Below are 21,679 nucleotides of genomic sequence, written 5' to 3'. Positions count from 1 at the left end.
TATGTTTTCAGTTGTGTGGCAGTGGGGTTTGCTCTCTTTGCCCTCGTGTACGACTTCATGCAGCCATTCCCCAAGTCCAAGTACGTGCTAGCCACTTGCAGCCTGTCTTATTTCTTCATGATGGGCGTCTTTACTCTGTTCACTCTGCTCAAGGAGAAGAACATTGTCTACCAAGTTAGTTGTCTGAATTAGTTGAGCACCGAATATTAATGTGCATCCAGGTTGAGGTGCCATCCGGAAGTGACCTCCAACGCACACGGTGTGTTCCCAGACCAAAATTACAGGGTCTGGGATTTGGTATGAGCGCGCTTAAGTTTGATCAGAGGTCACTTCAGTCTGGGGATGGTCTGATCAGAGGGCTTTAGAGCGTACTATAGTCTAATCAGGGGGATTTTGAGCTGAGATGATGGTATGATAATAATGATATAATGTAAAATTTTATCAAGTTGATTGAAAAAACCAACTTTGGAGATTTTCGTGTAATTTTTGGTGTTTCCCTGCTCTTTTCTCATCCGGGCTGGGGACTGGCTACGACAGAGTTAAACAAACAACTACAGGAGAATTGAGTCCAAGCAAACAGTAAAAATCCGTGCCTTAAGACTCCCCAAGTAAAACAAAACAAAAAGTAAATTTTGTTTTCGAGTGAAAAACACTTTTTTCTAGGAATGTTAGGCGGGTCGTTCTTTTTGTACTACAACCTAAATACTACGGGTAGTCTGGGATATCAATTTGGTTCACTTTTAACATATCTATAACCAGATAAAATTTCACTATTTTGAAAATATAAGCGAGAAATTCGGTATTTCCGAATGTCAGACCTTTTTTTTACTAGGAAAGTTGGGAGGACCATTCTTTTTGCATTACAACCTAAATACTACGGGTAGTCTGGGATATCAATTTGGTTCTTTTTCAACAATTCTGTAACCAGATAAAATTTAACTATTTTTGAAAATATAATAAGCGAGAAAGTCGGTATTTCCTAATGTCAGACCTTTTTTCTAGGAAAATTAACAACCTACATACTACGGGTAGTCTTGGATATCAATTTGGTTCACTTTGAACAACTTCTTGACCCAATAAAAAAATCTATATTTTCGAAAATTGGAAAAGCGGATAAGTCGATATTTTCAAGTGCCAGACCTATTTTCTATGAACGTTAGTCGGGTCATTCTTTTTGCATTACAATCTACATACTACCTGTAGTCTGGGATATCATTTTGTTTATAATTCAATATTTAATATAACTGAGAATAATAATCAATTTAAGTTCAATATTGCACAATCCTATCATCAGATAGATGCAACCCCAAAGTTAATTGTTATACCAGCAGGTTCATATACCAGCATAATTGTTATACCAGCATAGTTTTTCTGATATAGCGAATACAATAAAAGAGCAAACTGATAGTTATTGCTTTTTATCAGCTTCTTTTGTAACATAACTATCAGTTTGCTCTTTTATTATCTTTGCTATATCAGAAAACTCATATGAACCTGGTGGTATAACAAATAACTTTGGGGTTGCATCTATCTGATAATAGGATTGTGCAATAGTAAACTTAAATTGATTAATGAAATGTAAAATGGATATTAGTGATTCTGTTAATTTTGATATTGATTATACAGTAGCATCCCTACTAGGATTTAAGAAACAAAACGGTTCAACAGGTAAATACATAGCTAATATGATAGTTGATATAATGAGTTTTAGCAAATTATTATTAACTGTAATATTATATCTGGTGTTAAAGGCATTGGTAAAGATAGTGATATATTTTATACTTTTAATCTAACTGAACCACCAAGCTGTATCATAGTTAATTATCAATGAATCTTTTATATCAAAATGTTACGAAGGATAGAATTGAATATATTGAATTTAGTATTAAGGATGGGCATGGTAGATTAATTGATTTGAATGCTGATGTGTTAAGTTTTACCTTACTTTAGTATAAAACTTTTTTGTGATTTAAAACGGATCACGGCGTTTCCACCGATCTCAGAGTGTTTTTTTTTAATGTATGCCCATCACAGTGTGCTCCACATACAGTTATCACTGTAGTGATTGTTGTTTTTGTAACACCTTATTTCATAGTAATTCGTCATGTCACGGATACGTTGGCTAGGATTGAACCCCAAACAATCCGTTTTCCAAGGCATCTTAACTTGACTCGATGAATTAACTACTACACCAAGTGACACAAGGAGTTTTAGTTTTAGATTGGTTAAAAATGAAAGGGATAATTATGTCGATATAATATCCCCTATTCTATTATACTATTACTTTTATAGCTATGATGATTTTGATTAATATTAATAATTCTATATTTTTATTACGAAATTATGGTGTTTTGTTTAATGTGTGAAATTATACCTAGAACAGTGTTTTACTATTTTTTCTTTTGTGTTAAGAGTAGTGTATAAAAGGGTTTATTCAATATACAAGATGTTTCGAAATAGTTGTTGTTAGCCAGATTTAAAAACAAAAATAAATTCCAAAAAATACAGCCGAATGGAGGGTTTTTGGCATTTAGTTTTGTTTTTTTAAGGGGGGGCTCAAAATGAGGATTTTTTTAAAAAAGTTTTGTTAAATGTTCGAATAGCACTTTTTGTCAACTACTTATTTCCGAGTGAAATACGATCTTTTGCCCTCATATATTAGTTGCCTAATATATGAGGGCAAAAGATATCAGTTTTGTTTTCTCCTGGACGGGTACGGTGACCCTGGAATTTTTTGCCACAAAGACGCATTTTCAAAAATATCTTTCCATTATGAGAGCAAATTTAATTCTCCGACAGTTGATTTCTGAGATATCTGTAAAATCCGCATTGGTAGGAAGTTTCGCGAGAACTTGCAGAAGTGCGTGAATAGCTGGGGACATTCACAACTGTTATTCTGTTTCTTATCCCTTCCCCAATGGCATGACCACGAGGATTTAGCCATCCTAGATATGAAATTGAGCAAAATCGGACAGAATGTTTCGGAAAAAAACAAGGGCAGCATGTCGCCAATGAGCGAAAGGGATTTACTCCGCTTCGTATAGCATCTTTTAAGACGCTAAATTTGCCCTTCAATATTGGTTTTTAATAGCCGCCGTCATCCTCTCAACGGCTATTATTTAGGCGCTCTCCTTTTTTTCTTACAATTCAAAGAATTTGAATTGTATTGGGGCGCTGTCTTTTTTTAAAGATCTTTTCACGCATTTTCATGATTTTTGAAGTCAAATTGGAGTTGTGATTTTGGTCACGCCGAAACTGGAAGTGGAGCGAAAAAGCGAGTTGTTTTGCGGCGTGAAATTTTATCGCTCTAATTTTAAGGTAAAGTGAGAAAACGGTGTTTGAACAAAAATTCTGTTTCTCGGCAGTGGTTTTTTGTTCACATGCGGCAATTTCACTCTGATTTTTACTGTTTTTTCGATTTTTTGGATCGGATTTTTTTTCTTAATGGTTTTCCCAATCCATTCATAGTTCATTCTAGGCCTAGTTTTTTGTATGAATAAATTTCCATTTCTCGTTAGTGGTTTTTTTCACATGCGACACTTTACATTGATTTTCTTTTTTTAATTTTTTTGATCTGATTTATTTATAAATATTTTTCCAAATTCGCTTATAGTCCGTTTTAGGTCTAGTTGTTTGTTTAGTCAATGAAAATTCTTTGAATTGTACGTCAGGACTTGTCCTGCTATGTTTTTAAATTCGCTTTACCCTTAGATCACGTTTTTCCTTTTACATAAGTCACGATTTTCATGATTGACTTTTGACTTACCTCACTCACTGTTTCAACTGAATGGATTTTAAATTCTTTCACTCATTGAATTACGCAATGGGGTGAATACACTCAAAATCAAAAGAGCAAAATCAAAAGAAACGGGATAAACATATGAAGCACGACCATTAAGTCATAATGCATTAGGTTATCAAAGTTCATTAGAGCGCTTGCTAGCTGACATTTGTATCAGTTTAGAAGCTGACTTAAGTATAGTTTAAGAATCTAACTGAAACTGCACGCCAAATTTAAAAACTTTTTGACACTGAAAAAAAAACAGACAAAAATTTGGTCAATTCCTGTTTCTTCTTTTTCTGTTTCAATCCCGATGTGCATCAAGCGCGTCAATAGTGGCTATCTTCCGGCAATATGCTTGCTATGTTTAAATTGACCAACAAAAATTAATGACCAACAAAAAGGTGTAGAAATGCATGTCTGTTGAATCCCTATAATTAACATGCATGGCTGTTCTTCAATAGCAAGTAGCTATATTAATCAGCATGAAAGGTTATTTTTAGGGTGACGACACGGAGACGGTGGTAGGCATGCCTGCCCGACTGGAATTCGCCACCTGTCTCAAAAAGTACCAGAACATTTTCCAGTTCTCAATGGCTATGCGCAACGGACCACAAGCATATAAAGGTTTTCACCTTTTTGTACATATGAAATTTATGATAAAACGTGTAAATGATTGAACTCTTTTGAGCGGTGCTTTGTAACGTTAGGTACCGTTTTCTGGAACATTGCCTATTTTGGAGAGAAATTTTAATGGCCCAACAATAAACGCCATATTGTAGCTAATACATGCTTTTTGCTCTACATGTTTGCCTAATGTTTTGATGTAGATGTGGAGTTTGAGTTCGGAGTGGAAAAGTATTTCACAGAGGAGGGAGTGCTCCTCAAGGACAAGTTGGAACAGCTGCTGACTGAGAACTTCAACAAGATAGCCCATGTGAGAGAAGGCAGTGATAAGAGGGAGTCAAAGAAAACAAACTAACTGCAATTATCAATGCAACCTTTCCCATTAGACTGTCAACCTTTCGTTAGACTGTCATCCAAGCACACTTCCGATCACACAATAAAATTGCAGTGAAGGAAGTCGAACCATGTTTTAATAACGAAACGCAATTATTTATCTACTGCTACGCTAAAGGGTATCATGTTAAACAGTCAGATGTTAATTAGGGACCACTGAATCATACATTTTCAAGCTATTGTTCTGTGTTGTATTATATTGTTCTGAGAGTAACAGGGAATGTGTAATATGTCATAATATGGGAATACTCTGGTTTAAAAGTAAATATGCTTAATTATATAAATGAACTCGATAATTCATATTTTAAATGTTCTAATAATTTATAGTACTTCATTTTTTGTTTGATGTTATCTTTAAATTTAAGGGTCAATTGATCGCTTTTTAATAGTCTTGACTTTTCTTTTGTAGGGTATTGAACATATTCCAAGCACTCATTGTTGCGAAATCGGACTTGCTTAACAGAATTATATAAATGGTTATTATATTAAATAACCATGTTTTCAGAGATAGCAAAGATGAGTAATAATTTGCAGTACGTGTGTGAGTCAGAAGAATTTATAGTCTCTCAATTCACAACTACCGTTAAAAATTGAAAAAATGCTATACTTTTTAAGCAAGAACATTGCCTAAAAAGGCATGGATTAATAATTTTGAATATTGCGCCTTGTCAGAATAATTGGGAAAAGAATTGGAAAAAAAGTTCAAACTGAATGTTTTTGTATGATTATAGAGCTGCTCAGAATTGTCTCTCAATTTATGAGATTCGTATCCCAAAAGTTTTCAAGCTCAACATCCGACAGCGAAGAATTTTAAAAAAAATCAAATCAGTCGAAAAGTTTTCGTTAGTTCCGTTTTAGCGAGTTCAATTCGACGAAGAGTTGCTTCATCCCAGTATTGTGAAGAACTTGTTAAAACACGCACGTACACTTTATTAAATACCAAATGTCTGCAGTGCCAGAAGTTAAAATACCAGAAGCTCCTTTATACATAGCCAGAATTTGACTTTCATTGACGTTCGCATTTTATAACATGCAAATTAAGTGTTTTAAGGAAAAATAAGTTACTACACAGAAGGCACTGCGAAGTTCTTGCTTATGATCTCGATCTGGTACGTGATTACCGCTAAACGCCAGATGATCTGTGACTTCAAACAGAGTCACAAAACCTATACGTAAAATTAGCTTGATTGATAAACTTTATGATAGCGTTGTCCCTAAACATTAACTTTTAGACACAATTTAATTCAAAGTGCACTAACTTAATTTTTCGTGCAGAAATAGACGTAACCGTAGAAAACATTCCATTCGATTAAATGTCCTCTAATGAGTAAAACTATAGTAAAACAAAAAAATTTGCGTTTTTTTTTACTAATTTTTTACTAAATTTTACTGTGCATTTTTACTGTGTTTAAGTCAGTTTGTACCAACTTTATTAGCGCTGCTGATCTTTTTTGTACATTTTTTACTACCAGCGTATCTGATAGTATTCATATAATAATTTGATTTTTTTTTGTCCTCAAAAACGGAATGAACATATGAAGCCCGAAGGGCATTGAGTCGCTGAACAATTCGCTAAGTGTCGTACCATTTACTTGTCTCAGTCAGTGATCCACGGACACTTGCTGCTGAGGAGACGTAAGTTCATGTTGTTACTCTTTATACCCGTGACCCTGCACCCCTGATCTCCCTTAGTCCTTCATGCGTTCTATTAATTATTCATACGCTGGCGTCGCTAACTCGTAACTAATTAATGTTGAAATCCACTAACGCCAGTCGTTTGAGAGCAATTCACGCGACGTCAGTCTGTTTAATGTTGAGTAGCCGCCGTCAGTCTCAATGGCTTTTATTTGGGCTCTCTTCTTAATTCACTGTACCTTTCGACCACGTTCTTCGTTTTACATAAATGATGACTTTCAGGTTTGTCTCCTGATTTACTTCTTTTTTTTCAATTGAATGGATTTGAATTTTTTCATTGATCAACGCTAGTAAGTGAATACGGTCAAGCGCAAAAAACGAGCTAAACGAATAAAGTCAAAGTGCAGTAGGTTATCAAAGTTCATTAGAGCGATTGATAGCTTAATAACCTTCAGTTTAGAAGTTAATTGAAGTGTAATTTTGAATTCTAGCAAACTACGCGCCAAATCTGTCAATTTTATCGCTTCTTTTTCTGTTTCAATCCCGGTGTGTGTCAAACGCGTCAGCGGTGTCTATTTGGCGACACTCCTTTTTATTTCTTTTTTATTTAGCCTGCAATTTGCTTTTCATTTGAATATACCTAATGTGTTCTAAGGTAACTTCCATTTTGAAATTTGATAGATTTCTTTTTAATTGCTTTCAAACAAAGTTTGTAGCGATTTTTATAGCCGCCTTCAGCCTCTCAACGGCTATTATTTAGGCGCTCTCCTTTAGTTTGATTTACCTTTTGATCACGTTTTTCGTTTCACAAGTCACGATTTTCACCATTGACTTTTGACTTACCTCACTCAATGTTTCAACTGAATGGAATTGAAATTCTTTCACGTATTGAATTACGCAATTTAATGAGTACCGTCAAAGTCAAAAGAACAAAATCAAAAGAAACGGGATCAACGGAGAACCCATTTGACTTTTGGGCCTCAAAAACGGGATAAACAGGCAGCACTCGGAGGACATTAAGTTCTAAGCCCTAATCCTTACTATACTCTAAGAGTGCGATTCATCACAATTGTTTTTTAGGAGACAATTTCAGGGTGTGAAGGGCGGTTTTAATATTAGAAGTTTGAACCCCTCAGTCACTTTTGAACCCCTCCTCCATCAGTCACCCCAATTGCCCCGCTCCTGCCCCTAACACTCCGATTGTCCACCCTCCTCCAGCTGGCTATTTAAACCCCCTTCTCATCTAGCCATCGCTTTCCTACCCCCCCCCCCCCCCCATCGCTTGAAAACAACCTTCGCCACCATCCCCAACGCTTGCCCTCCCCCACCACACACACTTGTTACCCTCTCCCTAATGCTGGTATCCCTAAGCCCCAGCTGGCTACTACCGCAGCCAACCGGTCACCGTTCGTTTGAGAGCATTTCACCCGGCATTAGTCTCTTATGTTTGTATTTCATCTGAAGTATACTAAAGGTAATAAGCGTAAAAAGTTGACAAATTTGGAAAAGTCTAAATCTCAATTCTTCATCAGATGAAAAATGTTATGAAACTTAATCGATTGAAATTTAAAGCTTTCTTATATTACCATCATTTCATCTCTCCGCAAAATGTATCGCGCATCTAATATTGAATTACCAGAAAATAGCAGGGTAGTATAAAAAATCCTAGCCCCAAAATAAATTTGGTGGTTGGAACAAAGAATACTTTAGGTGCAACGCCAAAATAATTGCCAGACTTTCTACCTTTTTTATAGAGAGGAAGAGATTGAGCCAGAAATAATTTTATGTGTGCTTCTCATCTCTTCACGTTTTTGTTTGAACAACTATTAACAAAAAAACGTTTAAACAAAAAATGTACGACGAATATCGCCGGGAATTTACGGTACCATCCCGTTTTTCATTTTCTGGCTTTATGTAGTAGAAAAGTGACAAATATACTTTCGAAATATTTACAGATAGAGATTTGCCTGTTTGCTGCAAAGCAGCAGAAAGTTGGATTTGCAAAAAGCATAACCAGGTGTAGCAAAAATCATCTCGGAACCAGCTTAGTGCCGCTAAGGAAAAAAGTGGAGAACTCCAAATTTTCTCCGGAAGCTTTTGGGACTTATCTAGAACATTGAGCAGTGGAAATTCTATCAAGTTTTTCCGACTAAAAATTATAAGAAAACGGTATTGGGACGGTACTAAAAATGATTTTCAAAAACAGGCAGGTCATCGTGTATTTTTCAATTTTTGAAATTGGATTTTTCATTTCCATTTCTCATTTTGTCACTTTGTCGTTTTGTCACTTTGTCATTTTGTCATTTTGTCTCTTTCAGTTTGCCACTTCGTCATTTTGTCACATTGTAACTTTTTCAATTTTTCATTTTATCATTTTGTCATACTTTACTTTGTCACTTCTCATTTTGTCACTTTGTCTCATTGTCACTTTGTCAACGTCACTTTGTCTTTTTATCATTTTGTCATTTTATCACTTTTCCATTTTGTCACTTTGTCCCTTTGTCATTTTAACATTTTGTCACTTTGTCATTTTGTCAGTTTGTCATTTCGTTGCTTTGTCACTTTCATTTTGTCATTTTTTGTCACTTATCTAGAACATTGAGCAATGGAATATTACGCAATTTTTGTCGACCAAAAAACCATTAGGAAACGGAGGTTGGGACGGCACTGAAAATGTTTTTCGAAAGCATGCAGTTCATCGTGTAACTGTCTGGAGTCAATCTTGATTGACATCCGGAACAAATTTAAAAATAATTTTTCAGAAGAAAATAAATATACTCAAAAACTCGATAGTAATGTGTATATGGTACCCTCCGGGCCCCCGAGCCATGGAGACATATACACATATTACTCAAATTTTCCATTTTTCATATTTACCTTATTTTGACTGAAATTTACACAAAAATTTTTTTTCTTGTAATTTTTTTACTTGATTTAGAAAAAATAATATAAAAAATAATTTAATATATGTTGTCATACAAATATTATAATAATATAATAATTTATTATTTGTTCTCATACCAATATTATAATTCAACGAAGTTCTTTTGCAAATTCACTGATGGTGAAACATGGTCGAAGACCCATAGAACCAAAACTCACCATTACTATCTTTAATACCTTTATCATCAAATGGATCTATAGCTATTTTATATTGTTCTTTTGTTTCTAAATTATGCCTTTTGCTATCAATAGTATAATTAGTTACATATTTACTTTTACCTTCATATATAGCATTAGTATAATCTTCTAAACTAATTTGGTTTCTAATAGTAGCCTTAGTTATTCCTTTTAACTTTTTCTCTTCTTCTCGTTTAACAGTATTGTAACAATATGCTTTAGCTTTAAGGAAACAAGCTTCCATAATAGTATCATTAGGTATTTCATCTTTCATCTTACCTAATTCATTATTATGCAATATACCTTTTATCTTATTCATTTCTTTTTCTATAGTACTATCCAATGGAACATTTATGTTTATAAATATACTATCAGTATCTGTGTAATGATAACTACAATCTAACTCTTTCTCAAAGTAATCATATATGGCTTTATACATGAATAGTTTAGCTTTTTCTAATATAACAAATCCAATATAATTAAACTTATCTAATTTAACATTACCTCTTGTTTTATGTACAGCTACTAGATCATCATCAAACTGTACAGCATATTTAAAACTAATATTTTCTACTAATTTAATATATCTATCTACATCATTAACTAACTCTACATCTTGTCTATTATATACATTTTCTATTGTTTTTCCATAAAAGGCATTATTCATTAGTTTAAAGAATACATCTCCAAATTTATCACCCTTAGCTTTAGCTTCTTTTCTTTTCTGAATATTGAACTCTATATAAGGTTTTAACCATTCACTCTTATTATATACTAATTTTTGTTTAATTGTAATATCTTCCAATTTTAAACCATGATCTAAATACCAATCTAACATCTCTCCATCTATTACATAGTTTTCTTTATCTGTTAACTTTAGCATTAACTTCTCATTAGGTTTATATCCTTTCTTTTTATTTTCATTTTGATAATCTGTAAATTGATCAATGTTTGCTTTTGTCTTTTCAGGAAAGAATGGATATTTCTTTGTTTTCTGTCTCAACTCATCATTATACTTTATATCAATTGTATAGATGTATCCAATATTAGAGCTAGATTTAGTGTATGCCAGATCTTCACATACTCTGATCTCACCAGTAGGTAAAGGTTGTACCATAGCAGAAGCATACAATGAGTTGAAGTCTAAATACTTTAAATAATTCTCTGTCCCTGTGTACTCAGGATCTATTTCTTTATTTTTACATTTTACATGACACTTACCTAATACTGAAGCTAACCCACCTCTTATACCGTGTTGTATTGTATCATAAATATTAACTGTATTTTCTTTATAATACTTAAGCCAAACAATAGTATATTTCAACCCACACAACCAGGTTAACCCAGGAGTAGAATAAGTGTAACATGGATCTATTTCATAATATTCTAAACACATAGCTCTAAATTTCTCAAATACATCAACTGATAACAATACATCTGTTTTAAGATATAACATCATATAATCCTTTATTGTCTCACATTTAGTATCTTTCCAACAATCAATTGCTTGCTTATATTCTTTATCTGTAATATCACTTTGTTTCAACTTAGAATAGAATGCTTCCTTAGGTGGTAGTGCTGTTTCATGTAGTTTATCTATACTATCAAACCATTCATATGGGAATATACCTTTACGTCTTTCTAAGCCACATTTATTTAATGTTATACATTCTTCATTACTCAATGTCTTACTTATGGCATCTAAGCTAAGTGGATGGAAGAACCTAAACATATCTAATGCTTTAACATAACCCATATCAATACTAATATAATTCTCATCAGTTTTAGTTAATACTTTAACTCTGGTCTTCTTTGCTAGTTTAGTTATAAATAGGGGATTATCATAATTAGAAGAATTAAATGCATACATTGGTACAATATTATTCTTAGCTTGGAGGTTACATTTATTGTGAGCATATCCTCTAAATTTACCATTTAGATGATCATGATCTCTAACAACGTCTTCACCCATTTCCTCATTACAATAATAACATATACTATATAACGGAGTAATAGTCTCTTCTTTCATTGGAATATTTATACTAAATATATCTTTAAATAATTTATTGTAATAATCTACTCTTTCTACAAACCAATCAACTACTTTATCACCACAGTTACATTCATACTTATCTTCTAATATATCAGGATAGTCACTTTTTATATATAAACCACAAGCAATAGGAATGTGTTTACCATCTTTTATTATACATTCAAAATCATAATACATAGCAAATGGTACTCTATTCTTATGATGGAACTTATCAAACTTCAGATATTCATCTTTATGGAATGTTCGTCTTCCAGTATTATTACACATCTCTAAATGTTTATTTAATGCATCTTCTGTTCTAAATGATACACAACACTTCAGACATGGATAAGATTTATGTTTAGTTGATTTTCTTAATAGGAATGATACATCTTTACATAGGAAGTAATGATTATCCCAAAATAATATATTACATCCTTTAGAATCATTATGATTGATTAATACAGGATTAATAGTTTTATTTTTAATTAGATTAAATACATTAAATAATACTTTATCTTTATTTAATTCTTGTATTTTCTTTAAATGATAATAATCATATGGAGGTGTAACCCCATTTGGTAATTTTATCTCATCAATATATTCTGGTTTATTATAATTACTAACTCTATAGGAATGATCTTTAGCAGGATGTAGATAAGCAATTAAACACCACAATAGACATTTGTTATCAGTATTCTTTATATTAAGTATATATCTAGATGTGAATGGTAACTCAGTAGTACATCCACCAGTAGGATAAAACCTGTGTATATACATAGTTCTTTTGATAAATCTTTGCATACTCCATCCAGATTGATTCATCTCTTGTTCTTGCATTCTAGTCTCTAGTTCACTATTCAACATATCCAAATCATTAGGACCATTATATTGTCTAGTCATTAGTCTAAATGTGAATTCGTTTTCTTCTATTTGATCATCTGTAGGTTTTGTATACTTAACTACATCAAAGGTGTTAAACTTAATATATGGATGTATATTATGCAATGACTCTAGTATGTTCAAGAATTTAGGATCTTCATGATCACTACTCGTTATTATTATTTGATTATGCTTCATGTTATGATCTAATCCTAATTCATTTACTTTCTCTCTCCACTTTCTATCAGTAAGCTTTTTCTGTTTAACCTTTTCTTTATGATGATCTGATTCATTGTGTTCATTTTTATTACCATATCTAGTATTACATATACCACAATAACCTGAACTGTCTCTATCATTATCATTATCTTCAGTTATTCCTACAACATTATCTAGATGCATCTTTGTTTTAAAATGTTGTTCCACACTATATTGACTTAGACTAGTCTTGCATGTTATACAATCAAACTTATCTCCATTTTTTATTATCTCTCCATCATTTAGTCTTACATTATTCTTATGTTTTAATGTTGTCACATGTTTATTATAAGCAGTATTGTTATCAAGATACATATCACAACTATCACAATACTTTATTCCCTCTAGTTCAGAATACTGTTCATTTATCTTTTGCTCTATATCTTCATTAGTAAATTTTATTCCATCCTCATTAGCACTCTCAATAATTTTATTTCTATTGTATAATCGTACATTCTTTTTATGTTTAAGTGATTGAGTGTGTCTATGAGAATTCTTTTGAGTTAACTCTTCATTACATTCTTCACATTTAAACTTATTTGTTTTAGGCTTTTGGACATAGACAAAATCATCAGATGAATCTCTATCTGAATCTCTATCTGAATCTTTAGATTGATCAATGAACGAACTTTGTTCGTGGTTTACCAAACTGTTTCGCAGATCTAAATCTGGATGATATTTAGCCTCAGCCTCAAGCATTAGATTTTTCATATCCTCACTCCTTTGTTTTGTTTTAGCAACCTGTTTATCATGCAACTCTTTTACTTCTTCATTTACCTGATTAAACCTTCTGATTGCTTCTAAACCTTTTTCTGCTTCCCTCTTTTGTCTTTCCTTATCAGTGAAACTGCTTCGCAGATCTTCCCTTGGTTTGTTTTTGTTTTTTAACATTTGGATAGCTGTACTACTATCACTAGATTGAGTTTGTCCACCCCCAAATTGGACTTGTCCATGAGATTGAGCTCGCTCGCTTACAGATTGGACTTGCTCACTAGTGGAATGAATGTAACCGGTATAATCTTGTTGATTCATTTTTATATGCCAAATTTTGAAATAATATTATTTATATATCTTTTCAATACTATAAAAATGATTAGCATCAAATGTGATAAATGTAAAAATAAAGCATGGTGTTGGTGTTGCGACGATTGTCAGAGTAAACCATTCCAATGTTTTGTATGTAAGGAAATTATAACATATAGAGAGAGACATGATCATTTGAGTAAGCATCATAATGATCCTAATCAATATTTAGTATGCAGAATGTGTAAAGTAAATAAACACATCTCTCAGTATAGATTTAAACATTTCTATTGTAGGTTATGCATATATCTCCATAGATATAGGTTTCATCATACAAAAGAAAGATTCTTAGAACATGCAAAGAAATATAATATCAACGAAGTGGTTCAACGGAGTTGTTTTGCAAATTCACCAATCAGCGAAGCTGGTTCCCAGATTGAAGTAAAGCTCTAACTAATTATAATAAGTTCATTAAAGAATTAACAATTAATGATGATAGAAAGTTTATTGAAGCCGCTATTAGATTATATAATGCATTGTGATAATTGTTTTTATAAAAATGACTAAACTAGAAACACTTATAGAATTAAATTATTTAGAAAAACAAAACAGAAAGAATAGATTAGAAGATAAATTAAAACAACAAGAATATTATGGTGAAATAGAAGAGTTATTTGATCCTTTAACTAAAACAATAAATGCAAACAATGAAACATGGCTAGCTCATAATGAACAAACATTAAGAGCAATAGATTGGCAAAATCAAGAGTTAGATAAACAAACTAAGATGATCGAACAAGCTGGTTTTCAAATAGGAGAAGCCGCTTCTCAGATGGGTGAAACCGCTTCACGGATCCAGGAAGCTGGTTCCCAGATCAGTGAAAACACTTCTAAGATTAATGAAACGTTAAAGGGGACCATAGAGGAAACTCAAGAAATAGCACCAGTTTTTGTTGATACAAAGATAGCCAAGAATCTTCATAAAATGGGTACTCAAACTAATCCTCAATTAAAATTAAATCTTGTAGATTTGCCTACTAGAAGATACAAAATGAATGGTGTTGATATAACCCTAGAGCAGGGTGCATTTTTAGTTAGGGATAATATATACGAATTCTCAGAAGGATTTATTGAATTTCTCACTAACCCAAATGTAACATATAACGATGATATCGAAGAAGATGAAAACAAAATTAAAAGGTTTTTAAAGGATATTAGATATGATTTAGGAAAAGGGGATAAGAAAAGCGCTAGATATAGAACAATAAAACGTATAATGGAAGTAAGAGATGATGTATATGGTAGGGGACTAAATAGCAACCCAAATAGTTTAGTAGAAAGACTAGAATTATTAATACTAGAAACAAAAGCTGGTCATGACGGATTATATGATGAAATGCTAGATATATCTAAGCAACTATTATCTATGAATATTATTAATCAAGAACAACTAGATAATTTTGTTTTTAACTATGGTAAATAAAGGGTAAACCTGACTACGCGCATAATGATGGATAAAAAACAACAACTCCTAGCTAAAGAAGTATTCAACCCCCAAATAACAAAGTTTAGACGAGAAAGAATAATACCATTATATAAAGATGAAACATGGTCAGCTGATTTAATTGATAAGTCATCTCTAAGTAAATACAATAATAATTATAAGTTTATATTAACAGTTATAGATATATTCACAAAATATGCATGGGCTATTCCATTAAAGAATAAATCTGGTTTATCTATAACTAATGGCTTTAAATTAATATTAGGCGAAAATCCACAAGGTGGCTCTGAAAGTCGAAAACCAGAAAAGTTATGGGTAGATAGAGGTAGTGAGTTTTACAATAAAACATTTAAATCTTTACTTAAAGAATATGAAACGAAAATATATTCTACTTATAGTGATTTAAAGGCTGTGTTTATAGAGAGATTCAATAGAACATTATTACACATAATAAATAAACCAATGTTCATCAATGGTGATGGTAATTGGGTAAATATATTAAATGATGCTGTTGTAACATATAACAATAACTTTCACTCAACAATTAATATGAAACCAGTTGACGCTTCTAATAATCCTGATAAGGTTAAATACACTTTTAATTTTAAGAATATTAAGCCAAAATTTAAAGTTGGTGATTATGTTAGAAACGCAGATAAACGTAATATCTTCTCTAAAGGTTACACTTCTAATTGGAATAGAGAACTATTTAAAGTTAATGAAGTTCTAAAAACACAACCACCAACATATAAAATAGAAGATATTAATGGGGAGATAATAGAAGGTAAATATTACGAACAGGAATTATTAAAATCCGAGTTTGACTTTGAATCTAATAATAAAGTTTTAGAATCATTAAATATAGATATTTCTTAATATAAATAATGACAAGAAATAGATTCAATCAAGCTAAACATAAATCAACATCAACAAACAACCTAACACTAAGTAAGGCTCGTGGGTTATTCCTAGAAGATAATGATAATATTGATATGAAGGATACCTATAAAATTACAAATGTTCATCCTCCAATAGATGAAAAGGATGTTGTTAATAAAGAGTATTGTGACAATAACTTAATATCCTCTTCTAATAAAATTGATATTTTAAGTAGAAACATAACTGAACTAAGAAAGGGTGACTTTGATAAAGTTACAACTAAAACATTACAACTAAATGAAACACAAGTTAATGAAGAACTAATTAAAGAATTCATTAAATCAGCAAATGAAGTCACAAATACTGTTAACTTTTGTAATAAAGTTGCCGCTGACACTATCTCTAAGTATAATCAATTAAAACAAGAATTTGATAATAATAAGTTTAATCAGAATATCACTAACATACAACTAGATGAAATGTTTACTAATGGTCTAAGGGAAATGAAAGAATACAATAAATCTCTTAGAGGTGTTATAGTACAATATATAATTTCAATACTTTTACGAAGTAAGTTACTTGATAATAAAGAGCAAGATAGACTCGAGATGCATTATGGATTTAAACAAGAAGATATAACGAAAGAAATAGAAAGTTTTTTTACTAATGAAAATAAGCGAAGCTATGACGATGTCCATGAGCAATCCAACAGCACCGAGTGAGAGCTTACTGTATCCAGATTTATCATCAGTATCAGAACGGTTGATGCGAGAAGCTGCTGCTGTCAATGAACAGCAGATAAATGAAAAGATTCAAGCTAATAATAAATTTAACAACAATATTAACATTATAAAAGATATTAGAAATTATTATGAAACTGAAACTAATAATTATGATAAGAAGTTAAGTAGATATAAAAATTATATTAACGTAGCTGAGATAACAGAAATACTATTATCATCAATTGCAACAACAGCAACAACAACATCAGTTGCATTAACAGGTATAGGATTACCTTATTCTATACCCACAGCTTTTGCTACAGCAACTGTTTGTGGTTCATTATCAAAAACAATTAATACTAAAATAAGAAATAAAATTATAAAGTATTCACAAATGTATATTCTAGCTAAACAGTTTAGTGATAAATTTAATAAACTATATACTAAATCAATGATTGATAATAAAATAGATAATGATGAATATAATGAATTAGTCAAGGTATATGAGGATTATAAGAAGAACAAGAAAAATAAATTAAGTGTTTTTTTAAACTAAGTTATTAGTGTCTAGTAATAACAATGTCTTTAGTAATAATAATATTAGTATAAATATTTACCGATAATCGTAATCATAAACATAAACAAACATAAATATAATCATAATCAAATAATTATCTTTTCTTTGTACCTAAGTATAAACCTCTACCTTTTTGTACTACTTTTATACCTTCACCAGTAGTTGCAAATTTAATTAAATCAGGTGTGGCTGATAAAGCAGCTCTAGGGTTTCTAGATGCCGCTGCAGTTCCTATTTTACTTGCAATCTCTAATGCTCTTATTGGATTATTAGCAACTTTCTTTCCAAAGTTAACTGTAGCTCTACCAACACTTTTAAAGAAATCTTTCAATCCCTCTGCTTCTATTGTTGCATCAGATACTGTCATTGATTTATTTCTATTACACTTAACACAATTACCTTTTAACATCTTAGTTCCTTTGGCTGAGATCCGTGAAGCGGGTTCCCCGATAACTCCTCTTATGTTATTTGTGCCACTATAATGTCTACCACCAACACAATATGAATTGGTTTTGAACTTATTTAAAAGACTCATTTCTATATATAAAAAATAATGGAAGTTAAAAAGTATAATCCTTTTGTTGTTATTAAACCCAAGCCCAAGCCCAAGGTTAGACCTAAGTCCAAGATTAAGCTTGAAGCTGGAGGCTTGGCTCTAGAGAATAAAAAGAAATTAGACATTATTTATGCTAAAGGTTTTGTTAATACTAATAAGAAATAGTTGGGTGTTAACAAGAGTAACAAGAGTAACAATTAGAGCTGACTAGCTATAAATATAAGTATAAGTATATGGTTATAAATAAGTATAAGTATATAATTATAACAATAACTATATTATACTATAATTATAATTATCGCTAGAGTTATATCTAAAATTAAAATTATCGGTAGAGTTATATCTAAAATTATAATTATAATTAAGACTTAAATTATATCTATGATATTATGTCTACCATCTTATTACCATCACTATTCACACTAATAACCTTTCTAGTTAATACTAATGCATGACATATAACATCTGCAACTGCAGCACTAAATTTAAAATTAAGTTGTATTGGTTGTGGACCTATATGATCCCTTTGATATCTAGTATCGAATACATATATTCTATAATTACTTTTGAATGTTCTATGATTTATATATGGTTTTATATTATGTGGTAGCCCATTATAATCTTTATTAAAGCTAACAATCTCTTTAAAAGCCTCATTATAATTATTAGTGTCAAAATTAATATTCATTCTATCCTCAGGATAAAACTCACTACCAATCTTACAATAACATTCAGTAACATTCATTGCATCAAATGTACTTGCATCATGAGTTTGCTCATTAACATTATTATTTTCAAAACCAACTATAATATATTGTGGTCTTTCCATACCACTTTCCATACCTAGATCAAACAAGAAGTTAGTAGCATTGGGCACATTCTTATAAAATGTTTTCCTTTCATAATAACCAAAGTCTACATTATTCTTTTTATTTAATCCTTTCTGCACAATAATTCTATTATCATTACTAGGATCAATACTAGGTACACACCATGATAAATCTCTAATTTCTATATTACCATCATTAGCAACTGCACCAGGATTAGCATTAACTCTATATAGAGCTCTATCATTATTGTTTCTTTTTAATAATAGTTTAAATCCTAAACCATATATAATCTTTTCTAAATCATTTATAAAACCAAACAGATCTCTCATCTTAATCATCATATACATATGACCTCGTTCTGCAGCAATATGATCACCTTTAAGTTGACTATCTCTATTACCTTGATTTTTAACAAAACCACTCTCATATTCATCATCAGTACTAGTTAATAACTTATACATCAATAGGTTAGGATGACAATGATCTATATATTCAATAGTCCTACCACCACTAGTTTCAAGCTTAATTGAACTAAACAATGCCATCATACCATAATTAACTAATCTGATATTAGCATCATTAGCAAATACACCACCAGCATCATTTGATACAACAAACTCTATCTCTAGATATGAATCACGCAAATTTAAGTGATTCTCTTCTCTATTGAGTATGATATTAATGTTAGTATTAACCGTATTCATTGTTGCTAGATTATTAGGTTTATATTTTATAATCTTACTTTTATGTATATCATCATTATAACCATAAGTTGTATCCAAATTAAAATCCATTTTTATTAGATAAAAAATGACTGATCTACGACGCGGTTTCACCGATAGTTTAATGTTAAGAGAACTACAAAATATACACGAAGCTTTAACAAAAACTAAAGAAGAGCATACACTTAACTTTAGAATGATAAAGCCAACAGAAAAGTTTAACTTTAGCAAACCTATACTTAATACAACAAAATTAGGTTTAATTAGATTATCTGTTTATAATTCGGTGTTTAATGTGAATAGGAAAAATAATCAATTCTTATATGCTAGTACTGTTATAGAAGATGATGAAACTTTACCTCGGGCTCTTAGCTCTGACCCTAACCTTAATCCTATCTCTACCTCAAGCCCAAACATTACATCTATACTTAATTATAATTATAAAGGAATCCCATTGCTATATTCAACTATTACACCGGGAGCATATGAGTTAACTGACATAGCAGAATTAATAAAAGAAGAAACTGATGGTAATGTTATAATAGAACCTGATAAGAATACGATGAAATGTTTAATGGAAATAAAAGAAGGAGCACTCAGCTTTGATATAGAAAACTCACTAGCCTCATTACTAGGATTTAGAAAAATAATTTATAAAAAAGGTAGATATAAATCTCAGAAAATTATTGATATTATGGGTTTTAGTAATATTAACATTCATTGTAATATTATATCTGGCGTTAAAGATAATGGTAAGGATACAGACATACTATATACTTTTAATCTAACTGAACCACCAGGTTACTTGATAAATATTATACCAACTAATATCTTATATCAAAATGTAACTAAAGATAGAATAGAATATATAGAATTTCATATTAAAGATGAGCATGGAAGACCTATAGACTTTAATGGTGATGTATTAAGTTTTACTTTACATCTAATATAGTTAGCAGACCGAAGGTCTGTTTGATTTAGACTTAGACTTAGTCATCTGCGAAGCAGTTCCTGATAGATATAGACTTAGACTTAGACTTAAACTAAACTACAAAACTCTCCGATCCCAATTAATTCTTAGTTTACCATTAATATTTTTATTTTTAGTTATATCAATGACAATATAATTATACGGTTCTTTCCATACCTTATTACATATATTAGCAAAATCATTATAACTAAGTTCCACATTATTAAAGAAATCTTGATATATAGATATGAGGGCTTTACCTCTCTGTTCAAATAAAATAAATAGATTACAGTTCTCTCTAACACTCTGCCTATCCAGAGAGAACAGGTTTTGATTAAGATATATCATATTACAATTATTATATCTACCTCTACAAAAGTATTCATTAATAACTGGTTCTTTGGCTCTAACATCATCAAATATCATTAGTTTCTTTAAGTCTTTGGGTAGTTTATCAGGAGATGGTAAATCTTTTATATCTTTAATAAATTCTACATTTGCTTTTGGGTTTATTCTTTCTATACCATGGTACTGATCACCAGTAGGTCCAATGATGTATAGCTTATCAAAATATATACTAGCTAGAATTAGTTTTTTTAATAAAAATGTCTTACCACATTCACTAGGACCAGATATTATACATCTAAAGTTATCTGGGAATGCGGCTTCAGTAATTATATCATCATCATTTAACCATGAATATAGATCATCATTTATGTTTACAGATATCGGTGAATTTGCAAATGAGCTTCGCTCGTGGTTAACCAAACAACTCTGTTGAACCGCTTCACGGATATTATTAGTAGGGGTATTATTGTTAGGTTTACCCTTTTGATGTTTTTCATCCAATAGATCTGCGAAGCAGGTTGCCTGATATATAAAATTATCTTTAACATTATCATAATCCTTAAAATTATCATTATCATTAACATTATCATTATCATTAACATTATCATTATCATTATCATTATCCTTAGCATTATCATTAACATTATCATTATCATTATTAGTAAAGCTACTTCGTAGATCATTATCTTTATCATTATTTTTATCATTACCATTATCATTATCATTAACATTATCATTATCATTATCATTATCATTATCATTAACATTATCATATGTGAAGCAGGTTGGCATGCCACGGACAGAGTCCATTCCCTGATTA

General features: G+C 31.1%; 2 protein-coding genes across 3 annotated transcripts in view; both read left to right on the top strand.

Moving 5' to 3' along the window:
- LOC142358623 (signal peptidase complex subunit 2-like) overlaps window positions 1–5,189 on the top strand; it is a 29,332-nt gene extending 24,143 nt beyond the window's left edge. Inside the window, exons 2-4 of the mRNA XM_075410076.1 lie at window positions 12–174; window positions 4,285–4,408; window positions 4,612–5,189. Coding sequence (XP_075266191.1) covers window positions 12–174; window positions 4,285–4,408; window positions 4,612–4,763 — 439 coding nt within the window. The 3' untranslated portion in view covers window positions 4,764–5,189. The remainder of the gene's footprint in view (window positions 1–11; window positions 175–4,284; window positions 4,409–4,611) is intronic.
- Window positions 1–21,679, top strand: part of LOC142358622 (glycerol-3-phosphate dehydrogenase 1-like protein) — a 457,482-nt gene that overhangs the window by 336,864 nt on the left and 98,939 nt on the right. The window lies entirely within an intron of this gene.

Source organism: Convolutriloba macropyga, chromosome 2, assembly GCF_964194025.1.
Source record: "Convolutriloba macropyga chromosome 2, txConMacr16.3, whole genome shotgun sequence".
Taxonomy (NCBI): Eukaryota; Metazoa; Xenacoelomorpha; order Acoela; family Convolutidae; genus Convolutriloba; species Convolutriloba macropyga.
This window is presented reverse-complemented; position numbering and strand designations above follow the sequence as displayed.